Source organism: Corvus brachyrhynchos, unplaced genomic scaffold, assembly GCF_000691975.1.
Source record: "Corvus brachyrhynchos isolate BGI_N302 unplaced genomic scaffold, ASM69197v1 scaffold3, whole genome shotgun sequence".
NCBI classification, from domain to species: Eukaryota; Metazoa; Chordata; class Aves; order Passeriformes; family Corvidae; genus Corvus; species Corvus brachyrhynchos.
The window spans coordinates 7,203,062-7,226,552 of NW_008237619.1; the positions used below are offsets into that span (position 1 = coordinate 7,203,062).

At 40.3% G+C, this 23,491-nt stretch overlaps 1 protein-coding gene across 1 annotated transcript in view; it reads left to right on the forward strand.

Moving 5' to 3' along the window:
• Window positions 1-708: 708 nt before the first annotated feature.
• The window catches only part of GSK3B (glycogen synthase kinase 3 beta), a gene marked incomplete at its 5' end in the record, with an annotated part of 91,018 nt that continues 68,235 nt past the window's right edge, over window positions 709-23,491 (forward strand). Inside the window, one exon of the mRNA XM_017731895.1 lies at window positions 709-978. Coding sequence (XP_017587384.1) covers window positions 709-978 — 270 coding nt within the window. The remainder of the gene's footprint in view (window positions 979-23,491) is intronic.

A 23,491-nucleotide genomic window follows, 5' to 3' on the forward strand; every position in this document is an offset into this window, starting at 1 on the left:
GCTGCATCTGCACCAAGGCACATTCACCTGTGCAGCCTCCACTGCCATCTTGCATCCTGAGCACTGCCACTGGCTGCGTTCTGGTTCACGTTGAGATGCCAGCTGAGTGCCTGCCGTTGTCATCCTTCTCCCCCTGCCCCAGCAAGTGCATCCCTTCTTTGCAAGGAAGTCCAGACAGACATGGGAGAAGGGAGGAACAGGGCTGTGCCATCTGATGCAGCCTGGGTTTCACTTCAGGTGCGCACAGCCAGGTTTGACAAAGGTTATGCTTCCTGGTGCTGCAAGCTGAAGCTTTACATGTGGGTGGATTTGTTACAAAGTGCTCCTGGGTTTTATTGCCAGATAAATGCCTGCAAAGATCAGAGTGCTGCTCTGAACTCATACTGGCAGTTTGGTTTCTTCAGTTACAGGAAAAATACGGGAAAATGCTTAATTTTGGTAATACAAACAACACCCTGTTTAATATCACTTACTTTATAATCAGATGTAGGGATAAGTACTTGGCTTCTTTGTGCATTGCATTTTATTGCTCAATTATTTGCTTCTGGAGAGCAAATTTTTGTTAGCAATAATCTAAATGAAAAATTGTCACCACTTAATATATTATTGGTGAAAAACATGTTCAGTGATTTCTTTGTGTTTTGTCAGAGATTTTCTATTTTTCTCTATAATATTGAAATACATATGCTGATCTAAATCTTTGTCTTACCCTCTTCTGTTTTAGTCTTGTTGGTCATCTTGTTTACACTGTATTTTGACTATTTGTGTATCTCTTGCTTTCCAGGAGACAAAGATGGCAGCAAGGTGACTACAGTAGTGGCAACTCCTGGACAAGGTCCAGACCGACCACAAGAAGTCAGCTACACAGACACCAAGGTGATTGGAAATGGATCTTTTGGTGTTGTGTATCAAGCCAAACTCTGTGATTCAGGAGAGCTTGTGGCCATTAAGAAAGTCCTGCAGGATAAAAGATTTAAGGTGAGCCTATGCATAAGTTCATAATATTTTCATGAATGCTATCTCCTTTTCCATGTCTTTGATGGCAGTGTTTTTGATTTTCTTAATTTATTTTCATTGGAGCACATAAGTACACATAAAAATTTTCAGGACTAAAGATTAAACAGATGGATTGTGATAAAGCAGTGTAGTTTAGCTTGAAAATCAGTGAGTCACTGTTATAATTATTTGTATTAGTGCAAAGCACTAAGCTAAAAATACTGATTTGATGTGCTGTTTCCAGGTTGCAGACCAGATTTCTCAGACAGTGAGCTGTGGAAACAAGGGAAAAGCTTGTCTTAAGGTTACTTTTTTCTAGCAAAGACTCTTCTCCAGTCATTAGTAATTAAACTGCTGGAGGGAACAGAAGCCTTTGGGCTTTGTTCTTAGTTGTTGCATTTATAAAGTTGAAGGCTGTATTTGAGTAAATCAGAAATTGTGAAGGCCAAGCAAGAAGATAACAGATACTGAGCCCAGGGCAGTTTGGGCTGAAGATCACTTACTTCTCTTGTTACCTGATTTATAAATGTGTTCTATCCTGGTGGTTTTAATACACTAGTGATCCTTTATTCTAAACAAGTAGCCTTCCAAAGAGAAATCTTTTTATCTAGTGATTTTTAAACCAAATAAAAGTTAAGAACCATAAGCCACCTCATCGCTTCTGTTAGTCCTCTGCTTGGTTCCTAATGTACTTGACTACTTTCCCTTACAGTCAAGTGGCCTGCAGATCAACTTGTGTGAGAAGTACATGATAGCAAAGGTACTTGTTTTGACATTTCTTGTTTCCACAGTAAGACCTTATGCATAGCTGGTTTTACTGGTAATATTTGTAATTTGCATCCTTTTTTGATAGCAAAAACATTGTTTTGAAGTGTTTTGAAAGAACTAGTGTATGTCTTCTCCTTGAGTCTTCAGATTTTGTGCTATCGTCACCGCAGGCATCAGCATATCACAGATGCATTAGATGAAAAATGGGAAAGATACGTTTAGATTAATGTAATCATGCAGAATTGTTTACTTCTAATTGAGGAAGGCGTACAAAGTTCTTACATAGTTCGTACATCTGAGTTATTTCTGGACTGTATTACGGGTTGAAGGTAATTAGTACTTGGGAAGCATGCAATATGATGTAAGGGTGCCTTATTTTAGGAGAATAAAGAAGAGGCAAAACAGAAAAGGAAAAAACAGGTTCTAAACCTAGCCATACTTGAAGGATCCTTTTTGTCTCTTCCTATTGCATAGGTTTAGGGGGAGAGTCAGGATATTTCCTATACCATGTCATGCTTGGTAAATGTCAGCTAGTGCTTTTGACAAGAAAGAATCTTTGATTTCTTTAGTCTCATAACTCTGGGGTTGTGCAGTGTGTCAAAAATGAAAACTTAGCCAAGCATTTTGGTTCCTGACCATCAAAAATTAATAGTTTGTGACATCTTACTTTTTTTAATCTCTGTTGAGCATCTACAATAAAATGTTGGTCTTTGATTGCTTGTGTTTTGGTAGTTGGTTCAGTGGCATTTTGTTATGTGACTATATATCTTTATTTTGGAGTGTTTCTTTAAGTGATTAAAGAAAAATGCATCTCTTGAGTATTAACTCTTTCTTTGTTAAAGCAAAACAGCTAAACTGAGAAGCTAAATAGAGTGTTTCCATTTTCAGATATCTGAATTAATTGTCTGCATTTGATAATACAAGCTGAGACTATCCAATACCTGGAGGCTTTAGTGCCCCTAAACCAGGTGTAGTTAATGGTTAAGTCCATGTGTAGATTTGCAGATCGATGGCATTAATTTAAAACTACTTTTTAAAACTTCATTATTTGTATGGGTCACATCTGCAGTAGTACCCAAGTTACGCATTTTTTCATATTTTTATCCCAAACTTTTTTCCCAGCTTCACAACATCATCTACCTTTGGCTAAGCTCCCTAGTTTTTTCCATCATTTGTCAGTTTAGTCCTCCCATTTTTTTTCCCATTCTGATCTAGAAGTGTATGTTATGTTGGCAGGAGGTGTAAATTCCTGCAGGCTGGATGAAAGCCTCTGCCTGGACTGATTTGGAAGCTAGACAGATGTACCTTATATTAAGAATAGCTTACAGTTACTTCAGGGTATGCTACTCTTTGGGAATGCCTGATCTAGGCAGTAAATGCTGGACCACATGATTTACCAGTTAAAGCGGGAACTTCAAAAGTCTGTCGGCTGAATGATTTGAGTGCAGTGTAGGAGCAGATCAGATTTTGTTTTCAGAGAGCTGAGCTGTGGGTGCAGTTCAGCTGGGCTGTTGCCATCCCTGCTTGGCTGCCCAAGTCCAGATCCAAGGCCTGGTCAGTGGAGTTCCTTAAGAAATCTGCCACTCCACTCTCATTAATGCATATTCCCACTTCAGCAATGGTTGAAGGGAAAAAGCCAGCCATACTGTAGACAGCCAAAGGTGGTGGTGGCTTGTTTGATTTATTATCACTTTCTGAGGGAAGAGAGGGAGCCCTGTAGAAATACCAGTCTGCACTCTTCTCAGTGGTGGACAAGCAACAAGAGGAAAATGATGTATGAAAGTTGCTTCCTGAAATTTGAATCATGAATGAAATTTTCAGCCGTATCCTTCTAGCTGGTGCCTGCTTATCCCAGTGCTTGTGTAATCCTGATATATTTATTTTGGTACATGCTGTATAATTCCTTAGTCATGATTTCTTCAAAAAAATACTTTGAGAAGAGCCAGCAGATAGTCTTGAAACTTAAAGGGCATGATTCAGAAACTTTAGGAAGTCCCAAAAATGCAGGCTCTTTCTGCATTTTGTGAATGTGGAGGGCAGTTATTGTGTAGATCTGGAAAATGCGCCTCAGTTGCCAATTTTAGATCTCTGTCAGGAAGCTGAGATACTTTTGTCCAGGTTTAAAGCTAGCTTGAAAGCTGGAATTACTGGAGGAGGGTTGTCTTTTTTCTTTTTTCCTTTTCCATTACTATGACAAATCAGCCTCCCAGCATTGGTTTGGACCAGAAAGAAGTTGAGTATTAAATCATTGCTGAAGAGTTGAATCTTACAGTTTCTGTGATGATAGTTTGCAATGCTCCTACTTATTTCTACTCCCTCATTGCAGTTCAAATGTTTTTCAGTTTGCCGTTGCAGTTCCTGCATGACTGTGTTTTAAACAGGATCTCTGAATTGTTCTGGATTTTAGGTTGTGTGTGTCTAGAGTTCAGTATAATGTACAGCAATAGTATTGGTATGCTAGGGATAGTGGCAAGTCATTGAAGGGAATAAATAAAATACAACTTAGAGATTTATGCTTAACTTCAGTTTGCAGTTCTGCCTTCAGCAAGCTAGTTCTCCATACTAAGTGTGAGGAATTAAGTAATGTGATTTTGGGCAATTACCTGATACTTGAATGAGTAGTTCACAAACTGTGTGCTGTTTGTCATTAATCTGTGAAACCACTTAATTTGTTTGATTTAATTAACCGTCTCTCATGGAAGGTTATACTTTTGGGGTGGTGGGTTTTGGGGTTTTTTCAGTTAAAAGTGGAACGGGGGTGAGAAGGATGTTTCTCTTTGAAAAATAGTGTAAGGCAGCTGTTCACAAACTTTTGGGGCCAAAGTGCTTTCAAATGGCAAAATTTCCAAAAGAGAGTGACCTGGCTTTCACAGTTCTGTACTGTGTTTCTGCTTCTATCTCACAAATGCATAATAATAGGTTCTCATGCAAAGCATCGATAGGTGCAGTTAAATGATTCATAGTATTTTCAATTATTTTATCCATGTGTCTGTGTAGGCCCTCCAGTGACACAGCCTAATTGTGATGCTTGAAAAGAAAATACAGTAGCATAAATTTTCTTGCACTGCTTTTGTTAGCATGTTCATTGGAATATTCTTCAGATTAAGAGTCTGTCATGTTGCTGTCTAAATGTGCAAAAACCAATAATAAGCAAAGAGGTATGTTAACATAAACAGTTATTTTTTGTTATTTCTGTCATTCCATTAAGGTTTTTAGGAAATCCTATTGGAATGAATGTGTGAATTGCTAGAAATATTTCACAGCTGACTGAGAATAAGTAGTTAAATTTTTCATATCTGAATTGAAGTACTTGATGTTTCTGCTTTTAGCACTGCGCTGTTGAAATCTAAATGATGAGGAGAGTTTCTACTCCTCCTGCACTTTTTCAAACCGTCTAGATTGGGCATCACATTTCTTGTTAATGGCTCACACAGACATGAAGTGTGCAGCAAGAGAAAGCCAAATTCCGTAATGGGAACCATTCATGCCATTCAGTCTGTCAAATCATTCAGGGACTGCCTTGGTTTAGCCATCCAGCCATGTGTGCCCTTGGCTTAGTTGCCTGAATTATTTAAAGAGGCAAATCTTCTGGAGTGTGAGAGGATGTCAAACCAGGGCCCTCATGGTCCATAAACGTGAAGCACTGCATTGGTAAAGCTGAGGCCACTGAATAGTAGGCAGTGCTCTTTCCTATTTTTAGTTATAGAAGGAATAGGTGTTGTGACTATTTGCATGTTTATTGTTCCTTTGTTTTGGTTTGTTGGTTTGTTTTTTTCCTAAATGTAAAGTCTTAGTGCTAATTTGAGCCTTAAAGCCCAATAAAGCAGCAGGATGGAAAAAAGAAGTCTGTGTTGAGATTCTGGTTTGTTTCTTTCTCTGCTGGTGTGTGTACTTTTGTGAGCTGTTTGAAATGCTTCTGAAAGCAACAGCTTTCTTTCAGTTCCTGCCTCAGATATATCAAGCTGCTAAGTATAAAAAGATCCTTTTCAAAGTAGCCTATATCTGCTGTTGATGTTGTCTTATTTACAGCAACTTTGATCATAGCAGCTCCCATGAAAAATGTAAAACCACAAGGAAGAATTCCCATTGAAAAATGACTAGGTGTTTAGGTTTTTAAGTTCTGTTAACTTTTCAAGAGACTTCTCTGTTTAAAGCATTCAGAAATCTAGAGTTGACCCAGTTTTTTTCTTAATAGTTTTTGTGTCTCTGCTTGTGGTTGAAGGTGTAATTCTGTAAACATGCACATGAAAAAGTGAACCTGTTGATTAATGATTTGTATCTTTTGCTCTCAGAATGTCACTGGTTTACAGACCACCATGAGAATCTGACTTCAAATTGGTTTGAATTAGTTCCACTTTTGCTGACTTCCCTCCCGCTTGTTTCTTAGCTCTTGGTTATCCATGGCCAGTTAAGATACAACAGATAGTAGCATTATACTGGGAAAAAAGGCTCAATTTTCAGGGGGCTGCAGTCTGTTAAGGCCACTGTTGGTGTGTCTGAGCTATTTTGAGGGGGGATGTACTCAGGTTACTAGGGTAACCTGGCTGAAAGAAGAGTTAAAACAAGTTTTATTTTGCAGTCTGTAAGCTTGGGTTATGGGTAGTCATGTCTATAAACTGACAAGCAGACAGAGGTTTGACACCCAGCTTCTTGATATGTGTTGGGGAACCCAGTTGTAAAGATTTAAGGGAAGTGGTATCACTGTCTCTTCTGTGAAGGTTTGGTTTCCCTTTGCTGGCTTCAGACGGGATGTGTGCATCATCTTGCCTTTTAATGTTTTAGCAAATCCATCTTCCAGACTCCTATTTCTATGTATTGTAGCTTCGTCATCAGAATGTTAAACGTACAGTTGAAGAGAAGCCATTGTTACTGCGGAATATCTCATAGAAGTCTGAGCTATGTGCCTGAGTTGTGGACCCTTTCTTTCAAGCACACAAGTGGACATTGAAGTCACAGAAAAGACCTCCAAGATTGATTCCAGCCTTTAACTGATGACCACCTTGTCAACTAGACCATGGCACTAAGTGTTACATCCAGTTGTTTCTTGTACACCTCCAGGGATGGTGACTCCACCACTTCCCTGGGTAGTCCATTCCAAAGATTAATAAGCATTCCATGAAGAAATTCCTCCTGATGGCCAGCCTAAACCTCCCCTGGTTCAGCTTGAGACTGTGTCCTCTCATCCTGTTGCTGGTTGCCTGGGAGAAGAGACCAACCCCACCCCCACTTTACTACAAACTCAGGTAGTTGTAGAGAGCAGTAAGGTCACTCCTGGTCCTCCTTTTCCCTCCTACTTCACTCCTTTCTAGAAGGGAATTGAAAGTTATCACAGAGGTTCAGAATGAACACTGTCTTCATCCTAAATCAGTGTTTAAAGTCTTGAATACAATGTAGAGGTTGGATTTGCTCTGATGTATTCATGATTATCTTTCACTGTGACCTCTTGTTATTTGCACAGGTTTCCTCTGAACTAAGGACTGAACTTCCTTTTTTAATTTGTGTGTGAACTAGCTGAGTTCTCTCATACCTCCATCTAAGGATCATTGAATATTCAAACATCATTCTCTAAGGCCTTCTCTCAAAAGGATGCCTTTATTTACCATATCTCTGTTGAGTTGAAAGCAGTCATGAGGTAAAAAGTCACAAAAGAAGAACATGGTGATGAGAATTAATAACATTTAAGCACCTTTCTTTTAAGTCTTTTAGGACTTCCACATCGTAGCTCCTTTGAGGAATTGTGAATCACTGTTCATAAGACTATCATGGAGGTGTTACTCTCTAAAGGATGCCTTAATTTTATTGTTAAATAGCTAGAAAGAGCATCCAGAACAATAGATCTGTCTTCTGACTAATGAGATGGTGTGTGTTTGTATCACAAGTGGGGATGGCAGGCTGAAAATATTTTTCATTGACTTCAGCAAATACTGCGAACATTTGTAAAACCAGCAGTAAAAAGATAATTGAGCATGGTCAAAACTGTCCTTCTACTCCTAGCTGTCCTCATCTAAGGGGATACAGTTGCTCTTGAAGACTGAGGCCACCAGGTAAGATTTCCAGAGTGGGAGTTGCCTGGGCATGTGTTCAGGTTGTTTTTCCATCTTCTAAACAGCTGGAGGGTTGTGTTTGGTTTCAGAGAGGTTTTTTCTAATCTATTCTTTAACTCTTGTGTAGAGGCCAGATTTGTAGCTCTGGTCCAACTTAGTTTAACCAGATTATCAGAGACATTTACCGAGATAATAGCTTTTCTTACAGCAGTACTTGATCTGGCTGTCTCCTGGAATCTTATTGGAGCCGATTCTGTCATTTGGCTGTAATTGCAGTTTCAGTGCCTGTCTCTTGGTAGCAACCAAAAAGGCTGGATAGAGATCTGAATTCTCACTCACAACCTTGTATTTCATTCCGTTTTCCAATTTTCTCAAATTGTCCTAATGGATAAAAAAATCTGTTTCCCCTTGCTTTTGACAATCTTTGAAGAAAGCAGTGTACTGTTCATTGTATCAGCTGAAACCTCCCTGGACACACTTCAGTGGCCTAGAAGAGCTCTAAGAACTCTAAGAAGCATCTTTCTAACTTTGTATTATTTTAAAGTCTGTATAATAAAATTATTTGTAGTTATGGCTGCTCCTGCAGATGTTTTCAGATCGGACAACTGAATTGGATGCATAATAGCTGTTAGTGCCAAAAAGGTCTTCAGTTTGGCACATGAGATGAAATGGAGTTTGTACTATGAGCATTGATTTCAGTGTTCTCCTTTTTAGCTGGGGAGTTTTGACTGATAATTAATGTCCAGGGAATGCAGTGTCATCCAGCTGCAGTTGGCCTAGGAAAGAGGAGGAAGTGCTCTTCATCTGCAGATTTGGCTTTGTGTGCCTGTAGAAATGTGTTTCCACATGTTGCCATGGGGAAACCCACATGTTAGTAGGGAAGTAGGCCCTAGGAATGTGTTCTTTGAAATGGGAGGAGTCAAAAGAGCTCTTGAGGGCTTTTTTGCCCTACTCCATGGATATTTGCGTGAGGCGTTTTTATAGATCCATGCCACAGTTTAAGTGGTGCATTTACATTGGATTTTGAGCTTTTCTATTTCCATGAGTTTTTCTGCAGTACTCCCTAGATTAGGACCAAAGATGGGACTTTAAAACAAGATACCTGTTTTGTCAGTTTTCTCTCTTCTTGCTCTCTTCTAGTGTATAACTTGAGACTAAAATTAAACCTATCTGTCCTGTGTGAATTTACTGACCAACAAAAAGAACCAGAAGATACATTACATTTATAAAAAGTCTTTTGCCCCACTAGTCCAGGTAACTCATACAGCTGATCCAATAATGCTTTGGTTTATTTCCTGTTGTCTCTCAGGTCTTCTAAAAGAAGTGAGTTCATATGTCTGCTTTTCTTAAAATGTATATATTTTTATACAATCTGTGAAATATATATTCTATGTATATACATTCCTAAATTAGCTGGAGACTGTTTTGAGACACACAGGTTAAATGGATGCTATTCTGAAATAATGACATTTGGAGTGGAGAGTGCAGTTTAAAAGAATTCCAAACCCATTGAGGTATGGAAATGCATAGTTTAAAGCACATAAATAGCTGTAACTCTGCCACATACTGACAGCATATTATAACTGTGAGAGTGTACTTGAATGTTGCAGAATTCCTGATTGTGGTCAAATTAAGTTCCATTTTGAAAGATAATTTCCTTTCCTTTGACTTTTTAACATTGCTGCCTCTAAGTGCCTGAGAAGGACTGGCATAGAAAAACAGTAACCCTGCATGCTGTAGGGATAGCCTCTTTATTTTACGTTTATAAATCAGTTTTACATCTGGGTCACACCTGCCACATAGAGGGAGCTTTGATTATGGCATGGATTTGTAGGTCTGTGTAAAAAAGGTAAAAATTAATTTTAATGTTCTTCATTTTGTAGTGTTTTGTGGAGAGATCTTTGGTAGCCCTTCAGGATCACAACCATGGAGACTCTGTATCTTTGCATCTCTGAGACTGGCAGATTACAGGCTGGTGGAGCAGATTTGGGTTTTCTCATTCTTACCTAAAAACAAAATATTTAATGGCTGACACTCTTCGTGTGGCAGTGGAGTGAACTTTTTAAGTGTACAACCAGTGCAAGTGGAGAATCAAGGGCAGTCTTTGTTTTGTGAATGGAGCCTGAATTTGGTCATTTAAAAAGTCACAGTAAAATTCCTGAAGTCCTTCTGAAGCTCAGGGATTTAGTGGTCCACTCTGCATGAGGCTGTACATAAATTCTAAGCTAGTTTTATTTTTTTTCATCTTGCAGTAGTAGCTGAGATGATCAGGCAGAGAGCAGGTACGTCTAATGCTCTTGAGAGCATGGCAGTGCTGCTGCGGTAGAGAGCTTGGGTATTAAATCAGGTGTTGGGTGGAAATACGGTGTCTCAGGAGGAACCTTCCGCACCTGTCTCCTAGTTGGGGAGAAGAGTATTGTGTAGAGTGTAAATAGAAGATTATCTTGATGGGATAAAAATGGTGCTTTTGAGACTACTTGGATGTTTGGTGCATGCAGATACTTCAAGGCTCTTTGTTGCACCATTATGTATCCTCTTTTGGAAGTCCCACAGCATGAGATTGCCAGGTTACAGAAGATTTGCATAAACAGTTTTTACATCTAGCAACATTACCTACCTGTGGCTCTCACTTGCTTACTAATTTCTTACTTCGTTAAATTATCCTTGGTGCAACATTCCAGTCTTGGAGCACGATTTGAATATGTTATTAAATAATTTGTCTTCAGTTTTTTCCAGGGAACACGGGTATTTTGTCTTTAAAATGGATGGCTGCTAAATCAGGCAACGGCAAACTCTGTGTCCTTTTTGAACTCAGTATTTGTTATTCAAATATTCTGCTGCGGCAGCTATTACACACTTGAGGGGAAAGAAGGGATAACCCATAAAATGCTTGTCATAGAAAGGACAGAAGAGATCCACCTGCTGCTCAATGGAGGCTTCCTGAAGCAAAGAAGAGGGACAGATCTTTCCATTTATGTGTCACCAAGACAGCTGTGCTCTACCCTCTGGCACTGTGCTGTAGGTCAACCCTTCTGGCTTAGTTTAAAACCTTGCAATTGAGCTGGTTTTTTTTTTTTTTGTGACTCTTTCTTGAAGAGGAGTAACTCAAAGTCAGCAAACAAAGTGACGAAGGTTTAAATAAATGTGAAAATGGGAATAATTTTTGTTTTCCAGTTGTTTTCTTGAGTAGACCTGACATTTTATAACCAAGTGGCGTGCTCCTTCTGGAAAGTATTCAAAACTTTGAGAGCCATGTAATGGATGATTGTTTTCTTTGCTGCTAATGGCAATATTTGCGCCACTCATTGCTTCTTGGAAAAGTAGTACCAAGACATGGGAAAATAATAAAAGGAAGCTCTTTTAAATATTTTGTCAAGCATCTGAAGTACAGAGGCAGTTCAGACTGTTGGGCATATTCTAGCATTAGTAATGCTGCCAATTTTTTCATGTGACTTGGATACTTCCTGGTCCCTGATGACTGAGAAGGTGAGATGTTTGTGACCAACAGAATTATTTTCAGCCTACACAATACACGGAATTACTTTTCTACTACTTCTGCCTTGCATGTTTTTGAGGAAAGCTTGTTTTGGCTTTTTGTTCCACTTTGTTTTTTCCAATCACATTTTCTGTCTGCATTATGCAGTGAAATATGGCACATTTGCAACACCGGAAGATTAAATTTAAAGGATAATGTAAACTGAGGTTTTGTTGGATGACCTGGACTCTCCTATATAACCTACTGCAGGAAATAAAACTGAATCTGATATTTGACTGGTTTTGTAAGAGTTGTATCATGTAATAACTGAGAATAAGAAATATTTCTGGAAAAGTAATGAGAAACTTATTCTATTAAAGAAATGCTAATAACAGTCCTTGATGCTTTGGCATGATGTTGATACTTATTTTGAAATACAATGAGTGATGTCAAAGAAGTGGTCGTCATGCATTTATAATGTTTTTTTGGCCAGCAAAGAAGGGCTTCACTCTTCTTTAAGGTGAGATGTGAGGTGTGATGTTTATCATATTTTTAAATATAAGTTACAGACTTTAACTAAGGAGAAGGCAGTCTGCTTTCTTCAGGGTGGGTTTTTGTTTATGTAGTGCCTAGTACAGTGAACAGAGATGAGTAATGGAGGCTCTTATATGTGTCATGATGCAAATAAGCAGACTACAGACATCTATATTCTGTAGTTCTTCTAAGATTTGAAGCCAGGTCTAATTGTTCCAGGCCAAACAAAGGTGCTCATTTCACATCTTCATTTGTGCCGTTCCTTTGAAATCCCGGCCATGGTGATTAGACTGCTTAGGTCCTGAGCTAACTAGTCAAAATACAAACATCCAGTCTGAATCACTGAAGCATAACAATGCATGTGGAAAACAACAGCTGGATCTAATTTCAAATTTTTTAAACATTCAAAAAGCACCCTGTCACAAAAAGCTCCTTGTTTTCCCCCCCTAAGCTTTATCAAGTGAAGACAGAATATATAACTTGATGTCTTTTAAAGATTCATCCTCTTCTTTTTCTTCATTCAGAGATTTGTCCAAGGATCTGCTTATCAGACTGATGCCCTTTTGCATTCATCTTACTTTAATCTCAGCAGGCACATGAGTCATAAAGGTTGTACCAGGTTTTTTGGGCTTGAAAACAGGCATATCATTTATACCAGATGAGTTTAACAGTGTAAGCATGTTGCTTGATTATAAATGAAATAATTTGTTGCAGGCTACTTAGTCCCTGAAATGGGACATTGCAACTTATCTGGGTGTTATGGTGAGACATGAATGCTACTTACTGTGCTGTCCACCAGTTGCATTGCTCTTGCTGCAAGTGGACAGAGGAGAGTTTTTTCCTTTCTTTTATTTTTTTTCCTTTGTTGAGTAAAACTCCATAGTAGATGTGGACATTGCCTGTGGGCACTTTAGTGGAAAATTCAGGCTTGGTGTTAAATAATAGAGGAACCTTTAAAAAGATGTGTTGCTGACTAACATGGGAATTAATAGTAAGTGTGCAGGTGTGGAAATGAGGTCATAGCAGTTTGCTACTACAAAATGTAGTGCATGGGCTAGGGAACATTAGGAAGATTCAGTTCAGTGTCTTAAGTGGATGGGCTTGCTTTGTTTTCTGATGCTGAGCAACTTGGTAAGCACATTTCAGATGAAGTCTGGCGGGAGTAACAGGATGTAGAGCAGGCGAATTAAGGTGAGCACAGATTTCTGAAGAATTTTAAAAAATGAGAATACTTTTTCTTTGTAGTGCTCTGCTGAACGTACTTTATAAATAGTGAGCAATTCTGCGTTATTAAATTAGAAGGTGGTAACAGCTTACAACAACAGGTAATAATCTTTAGTTGAGGCAATGGTATTAGAAGCTCTGTAGTTTTTTAAAAAGTGGTTCTATATTCTTGCTAGGTTAGATTCTTTTGTTAGTGCAACATCACAGTAACCTGTACTAGAGTTGCCTGTCTGTGAGACCTGGGGTTTCTCTGATTATGCTGGATTTATTAACACTATCTACTTGTCATGTAGATATCTGCAAAAGCAGCAGTATGAGAACATATGAAATGGAAATGTTCTTTCCCAGTGTGCAGGAAACCACAGCAGGTTGATTGGAGTCAGCATTTGAAGAGCCACAGCAAATAGTCAAGAACTGGGTGCTACCTTTGTCTTTTTCTTTTTTTTTTTTTTTTTTAATTAAGTCAACATAAGGGCAAGAAAGGACAAGGTTTGCAGATAGTATGCTGGATTTCCTGGTAGGCAATGACTCTGTTTCTGTAACTGCATAACAGGCATAAAGGTTATCTGCTTTCACGCAGGGCTAACAGATCTAGTAGGACAAGAAAGTAGTATGAGACATAAGGAAAACTAGGGCATGTTGAGGGTTGCCTGGGGTGTTGGAGGCGTAACAGTGTCAGTGTATTCACTGAACAATTTCTGTGGCAGCATGAAGGCCATCAATTAGCAGGAAGGATAAACAATGCAAGGACTCTTGTTTGGATTTAACCTGATGAGTATCTCTTGGAAAGAGTCCTCCTTGCTAGTGGGAACAGCCTGTACCCAGTCCAAAAGCACAGTGCTGTGTGCAGGTGGTAGTAGAAAGTCCCTTCCTGGTGGAGCACTGAGCTGTGGTATAGTGTCCTACTGGCTTGTCTGCATGGATCTGCTTGTGGGTGATAATGCTGTAGCTGACTTGAGTAGATAATGAACTTGGAAAGAGAAATAAATGTGTCTGAGACCTTTCTAAATTCAGCTGTCCAACTAAACAATGTAGAAAGTTTTAACTGATTCACCTTTAAAATTTATTTGAATTTTCCTGAGTGTAAGTATACAGTGAGCACAAGATACGGTGACTCTTGTCTTAACCTAACCTTGTGTGCAGGATGTGTAGGGAGTGATAGTGTCTTGCTTACATAAGCAAGGCAGGCAGTACCACATCCTTAGCAGGCAGTAATCTTCATTATTTCATAGTGTTGGGATTGTGAATGCAAAACGTTCTCAGCACCCTTTGTGTAGAGTTTGATTTCAACAAAATGTGGAAAAGACATTTTCACTGGTTAGGTGTGGGGCAAGGAAATTAATTCACAGAATCACAAAATGGGTGAGGTTGTAAGGGACCACAGTGGGTCATCTGTTCCAGCCTCCCTGCTCAAGCAGTGCCATCCCAGAGCACATGCCACAGCATTGCTTCCAAATGGTTCTTTAATATCTCCTGTGAGGGAGACTCCACAATCTCTCTGGTCAACGTGTTCCAGTGCGTGGTTAACTGCACAGTAAAGAAGTTCTTCCCTCATGTTCAGGCGGAACTTCCTGTCCATCCATTTCTACCCATTGCCTCTTGTCCAACTGTTTGGCACCACCAAGAAAAGCCTGGCTCCATCCTCTTGACACCCTCCCTTCAGCTACTTACATAGATGAGGTCCCCTCTTAGTCGTCTCTTCTCAAGGCTGAACAGGCCCAGCTCCCTCAGCCGTTCCTCATAAGTGAGATGCTCCAGTACCTTCATCATTTTCGTTGTGCTTTGCTGAACCCACTCCAGGAGCTCCATGTCTCTCTTGGACTGAGGATCCCAAAACTGGACACAGCACTCCAGATGTGACCTCAGTGAAGCCGAGTAGAGGGGCAGGATCATGACTCAACTCCAGGTCATCTCGACAGCATGTCTATTCTGCATGATGTGTGTAGTGGGAGATCTTCTTAAATAATGAAAGTAAGATCTTGCAGTGGGAAGTATATGGCAAGGTCAGTGAAGGTTTTGCATCTTGCGTTATTATTAACAGTAGATGTTTTAATGAATTAATCTATGAGAATCCTCTCTAGCACTGTATGTTAAACAAAAGAATGCATAGTCCATTGAAAAGGTGGTAGGTGGTGTAGGAAACAATTTCTGAAATAATTTGTGATAGACTTGCATTGAGCCTCTTCTACAACTGCATTTTTGGAAACAACTTACAAGTTCAGTAAAGAGAGGCTAAATTTCCATGTCTTCAGGTTTTAGGGTCCCAGATGACTAGGAACTTCTTTGGAAGCATCTGGTGATGGCTGCTGACCAGCCTTTGGATGATGTGGTGCCAACATGATTGATCTGACCAAGTCATCTTCGTTCCCTCAGTCCCTCGTTTTTAGCAGTTCTCTTCCATTTACTTGCTACAGAGTTATGTGCAAATTCTCATTTTATTCTGGAAGCAAGGTGGAAGCCAGGATGCTCCCAAAGCTTCCTGGAGCAGCTCTCCTATAAAAACAGGCTGAGAGAGTTGCAGCTGTTCAGCCTGGAAAAGAGAAGGCTCCAGGGCGATCCTAGAGCAGCCTACCAGCACCTAAAGGAGGTTACAATAGATGTGGAGAGGGACTTTTTACAAGGGCATGTAGTGATAGGACAAGGGGGAATGGATTTAAGCTGAAAGAAGGTAGGTTTAGATGAGATGTTAAGAAAAAATTCTTCCTTGTGCAAGTGGTCAGGCACTGGAACAGGCTGCCCAGAGAAACTGTGGATGCCTCAGTCCTGGAAGTGTTCAAGGCTGGATTGGATGGGGCTCTGTGCAGTCTGGTCTAGTGGGAGGTGTCCCTGCCCACGGCAGAGAGGTTGGACCTAGATGATCTCAAAGGTCCCTTCTGACCCAAACCATTCTGTGATTCTGTGATTTTTGCACTTACTGGGTGAAGAAGGACTGGGCTTCATGGTAGCTAGGTTGCCCCCGCCCTGTGTTGGTCCAGCTGGACCTGGTGCTTGGGAAACTCTGAAACTGGAAGCCCATGAGGTGGTAGTGTAGCCTTTTGAAATCTGCTTAAAGTGCACTTTAAATTCATAGTGCTCACCTCACATATGAAATAATTTCTTTCTGCACCTTTCTTTTTTTGGGAGATCTCTATTCCTTTTTAATGTGACTAAATTGTGAAGCTAATCATAGTGCTGTGTCTCTGCTTTTAAATTTGTCTTTAAAAAACATGCCTCGTTATGCAAATAGTTACTAAAACTTGTTTTTCTCTGTACTTTTTCTTTTGGGGCAGTTTAGGCTAGAAGTGAATGTGAAGATTTCCTAATCTTTTCATTTTAGTGCCGTGACACCCTTTTGCCAAAGGAAATGATTTCTTGAAAAATGGGACAATGTTTGAAAGCGCTAATGCTGACTAAGGAAAAAACCCCTCAAGCAAGAAGTCTGATAACCTGTTTTATCCAACTTGGAATACTTAATTCTTCAACAGCTCATAGTGAATTTGTACTTTGACATAGCTGGCTTTCCTTTTCCAAGTGTATGATAGGTTGTTTGTATCTAGCAAAGGTCAACTGGTGAAATTATTCTGCAGCTCTGGGAAGAATGTGCTGCTGCCTTTTAATACGAAGATATGTATTTGGGGAAGCTTGACTTGTTTTTATATATAAAACTATGAAGGAGTGTTGAAACGTTCTTACATGTGTGGCTATCATCTGAGATTTAGTAGGGTATTTATTATTTTAGGTTTATCTTATACCTGATATTCACATGTGGTTGTTTTTTTTAGTTACAGCAGTAGCTAATAAATTTTGTTATCTGCTCATGACAAACTTACCAAACCAGAGGGTGGAGAAGCAAACATGAATTTGGGGAGAACAGCTTATTGTATATATGCATAAGGCAAAGAGCGTAAGTTCCAATTTTAACTTCACTGCTGGAGTTGAGCCAATTTCCTCTCCCATTCCCCCAGCCCCAGAGGAGCAGCTGCCCAACTTCCCTCTGAATTCAGCAGGGAATGGTTAACCCTTTAAAAGCTTAGTTATCTGGGAGCTCATTATTAAGAAATTGTACTACTTGAAAATTTATTCTGTTTGGCAAATAATCATCTGCAGGCTAATTCCACTTGCCAGTTCCACTCTCCCTTTGCTCCCAGCTCAGTCTTCACCTGCTGTTTCCCTTTTTTTTGTCTTCTAGTTTGAACGTTGCCTCTCAGGTCTGAGGGAGTAATTAGGATTGAAATAAAAACCCCTCATGACTTGTAACATCAGGCATTTTCATGTCATGTAGCAATACGCCTGAGACAAAGGAAGAATAAATATTGGGAGCAGCACTTACCTGTTCCCCAAATAAATAAATATATAAACATATTTTTGGAGGGTGAGGAGAAATTACCTTTGTTTTGCACGTTCTTTGGAATCTGTTTGCATGAAGCATCTGCTACATCATAGGTAAGAAGAGAAGGCCAGGAGTAATAAAACATTTCATTAATGTTTAATAATGTGATTAGCAACCCAGTGAATGTCTTATGCCTGTGGGAGATTGGAACTTATTTGATTAATAGATTAATTGCAACCTGTTCTGGTTGCGATTGCAGGTGTAAGGTTCTGTGGATGTTGCAGACTCCCTGAGGACTGATGTTACAGGCATTTTTATACTTTCTTCTTAGTTGAAGAGTGAAAAATCAAAACATGAGGAAAAATCTGATGGCTATTTCTATGTAAGAGTTTTTTAACAGAGATCCTCTGTGCTTCCACTGAAGAAAAATGGGTATTGTTATCTCTGAAAGCATAGGCCTGCCTTTTACAAAATTATTTCCTTTCAATTATTCTTCTGCACTTTATTTCAATCTTATAAAGTACTTGAACAATCTCTGAGTTTCAGACTTAGTTCTGTTTTTCTAACTTGGGTGTACTGCAATCCCTCCTGCATCTGGACTTCCTGCTGGCAGAGCACAGTAGATGCTGTAGAATGGAAGTGTAAAACCAAGCTGTTCATCCGGTCACAGTATTTGAAACAACCACTTAAAAATGATGTAGTAAATATCAGGCTGTGGCTTAGAAGTGATGTGATGCTGGAAATCAGTTTGTCTTCTAAGTTTAGTCTCAAGCTTCCAAGGTTGGAAGAAATTTAGAGATGATATTAAGTCTGAGATGCTCTTAAACTCCACTACCATTCAAAGAGGCAACAGTGAGCTAATGAATTTGTCTTCCACTGTTCAATTAACTGCTGAGATACAGGAAGGGAATGAAAGAAAAGATCTTCTTCTTCTGTTCTCCCTAGAGAGATCAAGGCTTGTTTTATCTCTTAAGAACACAAATAAGCCATTTCTGTTGCCAGTAATAGGAAACTATGTGTAATAGCTATATGAAGATAAAGTTTTCTGCTTGGGACTGTGTTCTGCATTGGAGAGAGCAGCCTGGAGATGACGTAATATGGCACTTGCCATTTCTGACTGCCTAGGGGAAGAGTTAGGAACTGGAGAGCACGTGGTCTCTTCATGAGCAGGGATGTAATGCCTGAGTTTATTGGGAGCAGTAATAGAATCGAAGGAGCTAACAGGGTGAAAACAAGGTGTGTGTTAGTACCTCACACACCTTGTTAAATTTTCATCCAGTATGCCTGTCAGCTCACTCATTACTGAATGGTTGTGGTTCAAATCTGTCTAGTTTTGAAGGGGCTAATGAAATCTAGCCCACCTTTGTGGTAGCTATGTGACTTTTTGTTTCACTCATTATTCTAGAACTTTAATTTAAAGCATATTTTTGACTCCTGTGGCCCCTGCCTGCTCTTTAATTTCAGTTGAGCTGTTAATAAATCACGGGTTTGCAGGTTGGGAGTGCGCTGGTGGCCCCACCTACACTTGCCTGAACCCTGCGCCTTCAGCTTGCCCTGGCCTGGCTCCAGCCCAGCACACTCTGCCCACTGGCTTCTTCAGGCAGGTCCTGCCTGCTGCTGCAGCTTTCAGAGCTGATACTTTCTGCCCTGCTCTGTACCCATGCCAAGGCTGAAGGTCGCTGTGCTCAGTAATAAATTTTGGACAGAATACAGCTGAGGCAAGCATTTTGTTCCTGTGACTCGTTTCTGGGGGTTTGCAGGCCAGCGTATCAGGATCACTTTGTGGTGCAGCCTTGCTGTGCATCTCCATCATTTGGCGCTTCGGGATCTTAATTATCCCATTTTCACGGGATGAAAAAAAGCGAAAAGTGTGGCAATGTTGTGGATCTTGGTAGCAAGATATAGCTGGGTTTGGTGCCTTTGATGCCTTCTGGTTATGTAGTGAAACAGAGCATGATGCAACCACAATGCAGCGAGTTGCACAGAAGTGCATACACAAGCATTCTGTATCTTGGACCCCCTGGCAGCTTCCTCTGCTCATGCCCCTTGTGTAGCACAGTGCACACACACTCATTATTCTCATGTTGAATAGGTACTTAGCCTTCGGATTTTCCCTTGTATGAGGATTGCGATTCCTGCGAATGGCAAGCAGGAAGAGATATAAGGAAGGGGTGGAGGGTGAGAGTATTTAAAGCAGCAATTCTATATTTGAACTGTAAACTGCTGATGGCTATCACCATTTTTTGTTTTAGTTTTGTTTCTTTTTTTTTTTCCCTAGGGAATCTGAGAATGTCAGCAATATATAAATTAGTATTTGATCTGTGTTTCTGGGACTTTTTGGATTATAAATTCTGAGTGTTTCTACAACTGCTAGCCCTCAAAACTGCTTCTGTTCACATGCATGTGTTAGACATTGGTAGAGGTTGCAGCAGGACAGGGTACGTGGACTTATGTTGGGCTCCAAGTATTTACAGTAATCGATGGAACAGCAGGAACTGGGTGGTGGGTGTTGTGGCATTACAGCTCTTGGTATGTCATAGATGCAGATAATTAGTAGATAGTATTTATTTGTTGGCACTGTCCTCTGCTTTTGGAATAAAGGTCATGATTGCGTGAGTTTGAGACTAACAGATGTGCTAAAAATGGAGACCACCCCAAATTAGATCTGCTGGTGTTGTAAATATGCTGTGACTGGCAGGAAAGGGAGACTGGGGCTTTGTCCGAATCCACGCCTCAAACGTAAATGAGGAAAACTCTGATCCCTGTTGACATTTATCTCTGCTTTAAATTGCTTGCCTAAAAAATGGACTTAACATGGGTGGGTAGCTATTGATGACCAGAATGGACAGATTCCCAGCCAAGGCTTCTGTAGTTAAGGCCCTTTTGCACTACTTTTTCCTCGAAGCACTAATGTATTTGTGAGATCTTGGGGCAGGATGGATGTAGGAATTGGCCTGTATTCTGTAAAATGCCTCAACTATCATATATCTGTGAAAGTCAGTTCTGTGAGAGTAGTTTCTGTAATACTTTTGCTGACAGCAAGACAGTGTTAAAAGCAGTTTTGTGATTGATGGTGTTTGACATCCTTCTTTGGAGGAATGGGTGAGGCCACTTCTTTTTAGAGAAGATATGGTACACCTTTTATTTTGCAGACTGTATTGCTAAGCTTAGGACAAACCACACAGGCTAGGATTGGAGCTTCAGTAACAATATTAGTGAAAATATGCTAAATATGCTGGGGTTTGTGATCCCACTACCCCTTGGTAACCTGAAGGTGCTATTTCAATGACATCCTCTGTGGTCTTGAATCTTTTTGTTTTGGTAGGTTTTGCAAAGCTTAGTCTAGGAGGGATGGCTTCATTGTTGTGCAATCAGCTGTCTCTGCAAGGCATTGATAGTAGCTGGCTAGGATCACACTGAAAGCCCTGTCAGTATGCGCCTGCTGCCCTGTGCTTGGAGTCCAGCCTTTTTCTTGTGGTGGAAGAGGGTCAGGATAAAGAGCTTTATTGCTGCTGGATGAAAAATGCTTCGAATCTGTCAAGGTTTTGGCCTGAGCCTGTTCTTGGGGCAGGCTCAGCAGTGCAGCAGGTGAAGGTGAATGGACGTGACAAGTCATTCTGGGTGTAGAAGTGGGAAGAAGCAGGGTGGGGGGAAAAGCAAGCCCTGCTGTTTCATCACTGTCTTCATGCCTCCTGCTGGAAACTGGTTTCTTCCCCAGCTTTGCGCATGGCTTTCTCTTCCTGCTGTTCACTGTGGGAACACCTTTATGAAGGGTAAGAAATGTGGTAGGATGGGGAAGATTAGAAGTAGAAGCAGAGAAAAGGAGGAAACAGTAACCATGACATATACAAGAGCAGGAATATGTGTGTATACTGAGAAATTTGGCTCTACCTGTGCTGCTTCCATCCATCTGTAATGCCACAGTTCATGCAATTACACTCCATGTGCTGTTTTTCCAATCTGATAGAAGAATGCAAGGTATCGAGCTTCATCATTTGAAGGTATTACACCAAGAATATTAACAATTACTTCCAAAAGTGCAAAAATAAGCATTAACATTAGTTGCTGGTCCTACTTGATTTAAGCAAGAAGTCTGATGCTGAAGGTACTTGTTGAATTAGACTGGTAGGTTATCCTGCCTTTCCATCTAAAGGTATCTTCTCTGAAAGTTCAAGATGTACAATAATTTCATCTGTTCAAAATAACCAGGCCGTGTCCTTGGTGTGACACGAAGCAAAAATATAAATTCCTAATTTCTCCCATTTCATCTGCACTGAACATAACCCTCAAAGAACCTTGCCGAGACTTTAAAGAGGTTTTTCTTCTTTTTCAGAAGAAAAACAAAAACTAAAACCCAGCATGCCCTTCAGCTAAGAAAACTGAGGAATTCTCTTCTGAACTGGATCCAGGTGATACTTCACCACTTCACTGGATGTATATTAACAACGTCAGGCTGACATGAGCTGTACAAAACCTTTCACCTTTATTCGCTCTAGTCCAGTTCAGGAACTTGCAAGTCCATAAAGCCTCATCTCTGATGATCCAGTCATTTTATCCCTTGCTGTAAGGAGAGGAGGGAGAAGGGGATGGGGGGGGTGTGAGACAGGGAGACGGCAAAGAATCAGACTAGGAGTGAGGAATGCAAACTGGCTTAGCTCTAGAACTCCCTGTATGAGGAGGAAAGGGAGTGTGTGTGGCAGGGAGCGATGGTTATCCTAGTCTGTAATAGCAGATTACAGTAGTGAGGCAGAAATGACCTTGCTTTGGTGGTATGGTGTCACCTGCAGCACAGCTCTGAGGAATTGGGGTTGTAACTTAGGAGAGAAGGCATGAATCCTTGTGCGCGAACTTTATTAGCTGTACTTTGAAGTTATAAATCTGATGTCTTGGCAATCTTTAACCAAATCTTCAACCTTGATGAGCAACCAGTTTTCTTCAATATAATGAACAGATAAGAGGCAGGCTGGTCTAGGAAAGTTACTTTCATAAGTGATGAACAGGGTTTTGTCACATGGGGTTTGCTTCAGTAGTTAGTGAAAGGCTTAAATGCACTGATCATAAAGCAGTCTGCATCAGCAGCCTTTGCCTTCTGGATGAAGAAATCTATTTTAGATGAAGAAATTGAACTGCAGAAAATCTGCTGAGTAATCCGTTCATAGTCCCTTTGGTTTGTGGCTCCTCAAAGGAACACGTGCTGCAGCAGCACGTTTTGGTGGGATCAGATGTCTGCTAGGTCCTCTCTTGTGGCAAGGCTGGCACTGAAGGGTATTGCTTTCTACAGTGCTTACCAGGCCTGGTACACTCGTTCAGTTAGAAAACTAAACCCTTTCCTTCATGTCGAACAGATGGGAGAGCAGGAAATTACAATAACTTCCTCGTCGTAGAGTTTTTGACTTAGCATCCATGTTTCTTGGAAGACAAAAATGATGAGTTAAGGACAAGCATGAGCTTTAGGTTTTCACCCACCCTGTAGTTTGAACGTGCACTGTCAGCCTTTCTCATCAGCATGTTTTGAAATGATTTTAGTTTGCATTGTCTTTAGACATGCATTTTGTCTCTTGCACTTGGTGCATGACATCTGTCACTGTTCATTTCACTAAAGGTTTTCTGGTTATAATCTGATATTTCCCCTTCCTCTCCATGCATTTCTGCACTGGTATTTAATAGCCCACATCATAATGTGAAAAGGTTGTTATTTATTTAAGATGTATACAGGGAAGTGTATGATAAAGTGAGCCTACTTGGAAGTATTCATGTGAAAAAAAATTAATTCTTTTACATGAACATCAGTAGCTGTTTCCCTGCCATATCCAATTTGAGCTTTGCAACTGTTCAAGTATTTCCAGTTTTAACTCCACCAGGGAGTGGTGATTAGAAATCAGCTTGGTTTTAAGATAGCTGAGGTGACTGTTTGGCTAAGATTGCAGTTTAGATATGTTTCCTTCTGCCTAGTCACAGGATGCAAGATATAGGTTACTGTGTAACTGGTTTATGACTTATCCCTGATATTAGCACCTCTTGAAACACTCTTTGTGCAGCTGTAGCAGATGGTCGGGATGAGAGCCGAAGGAGGTGGATCAAAGTGGAAAGCATCACAGTGGGCAGAGACTGTGCTTGCACTAGGATGAGATACCAGAGTAT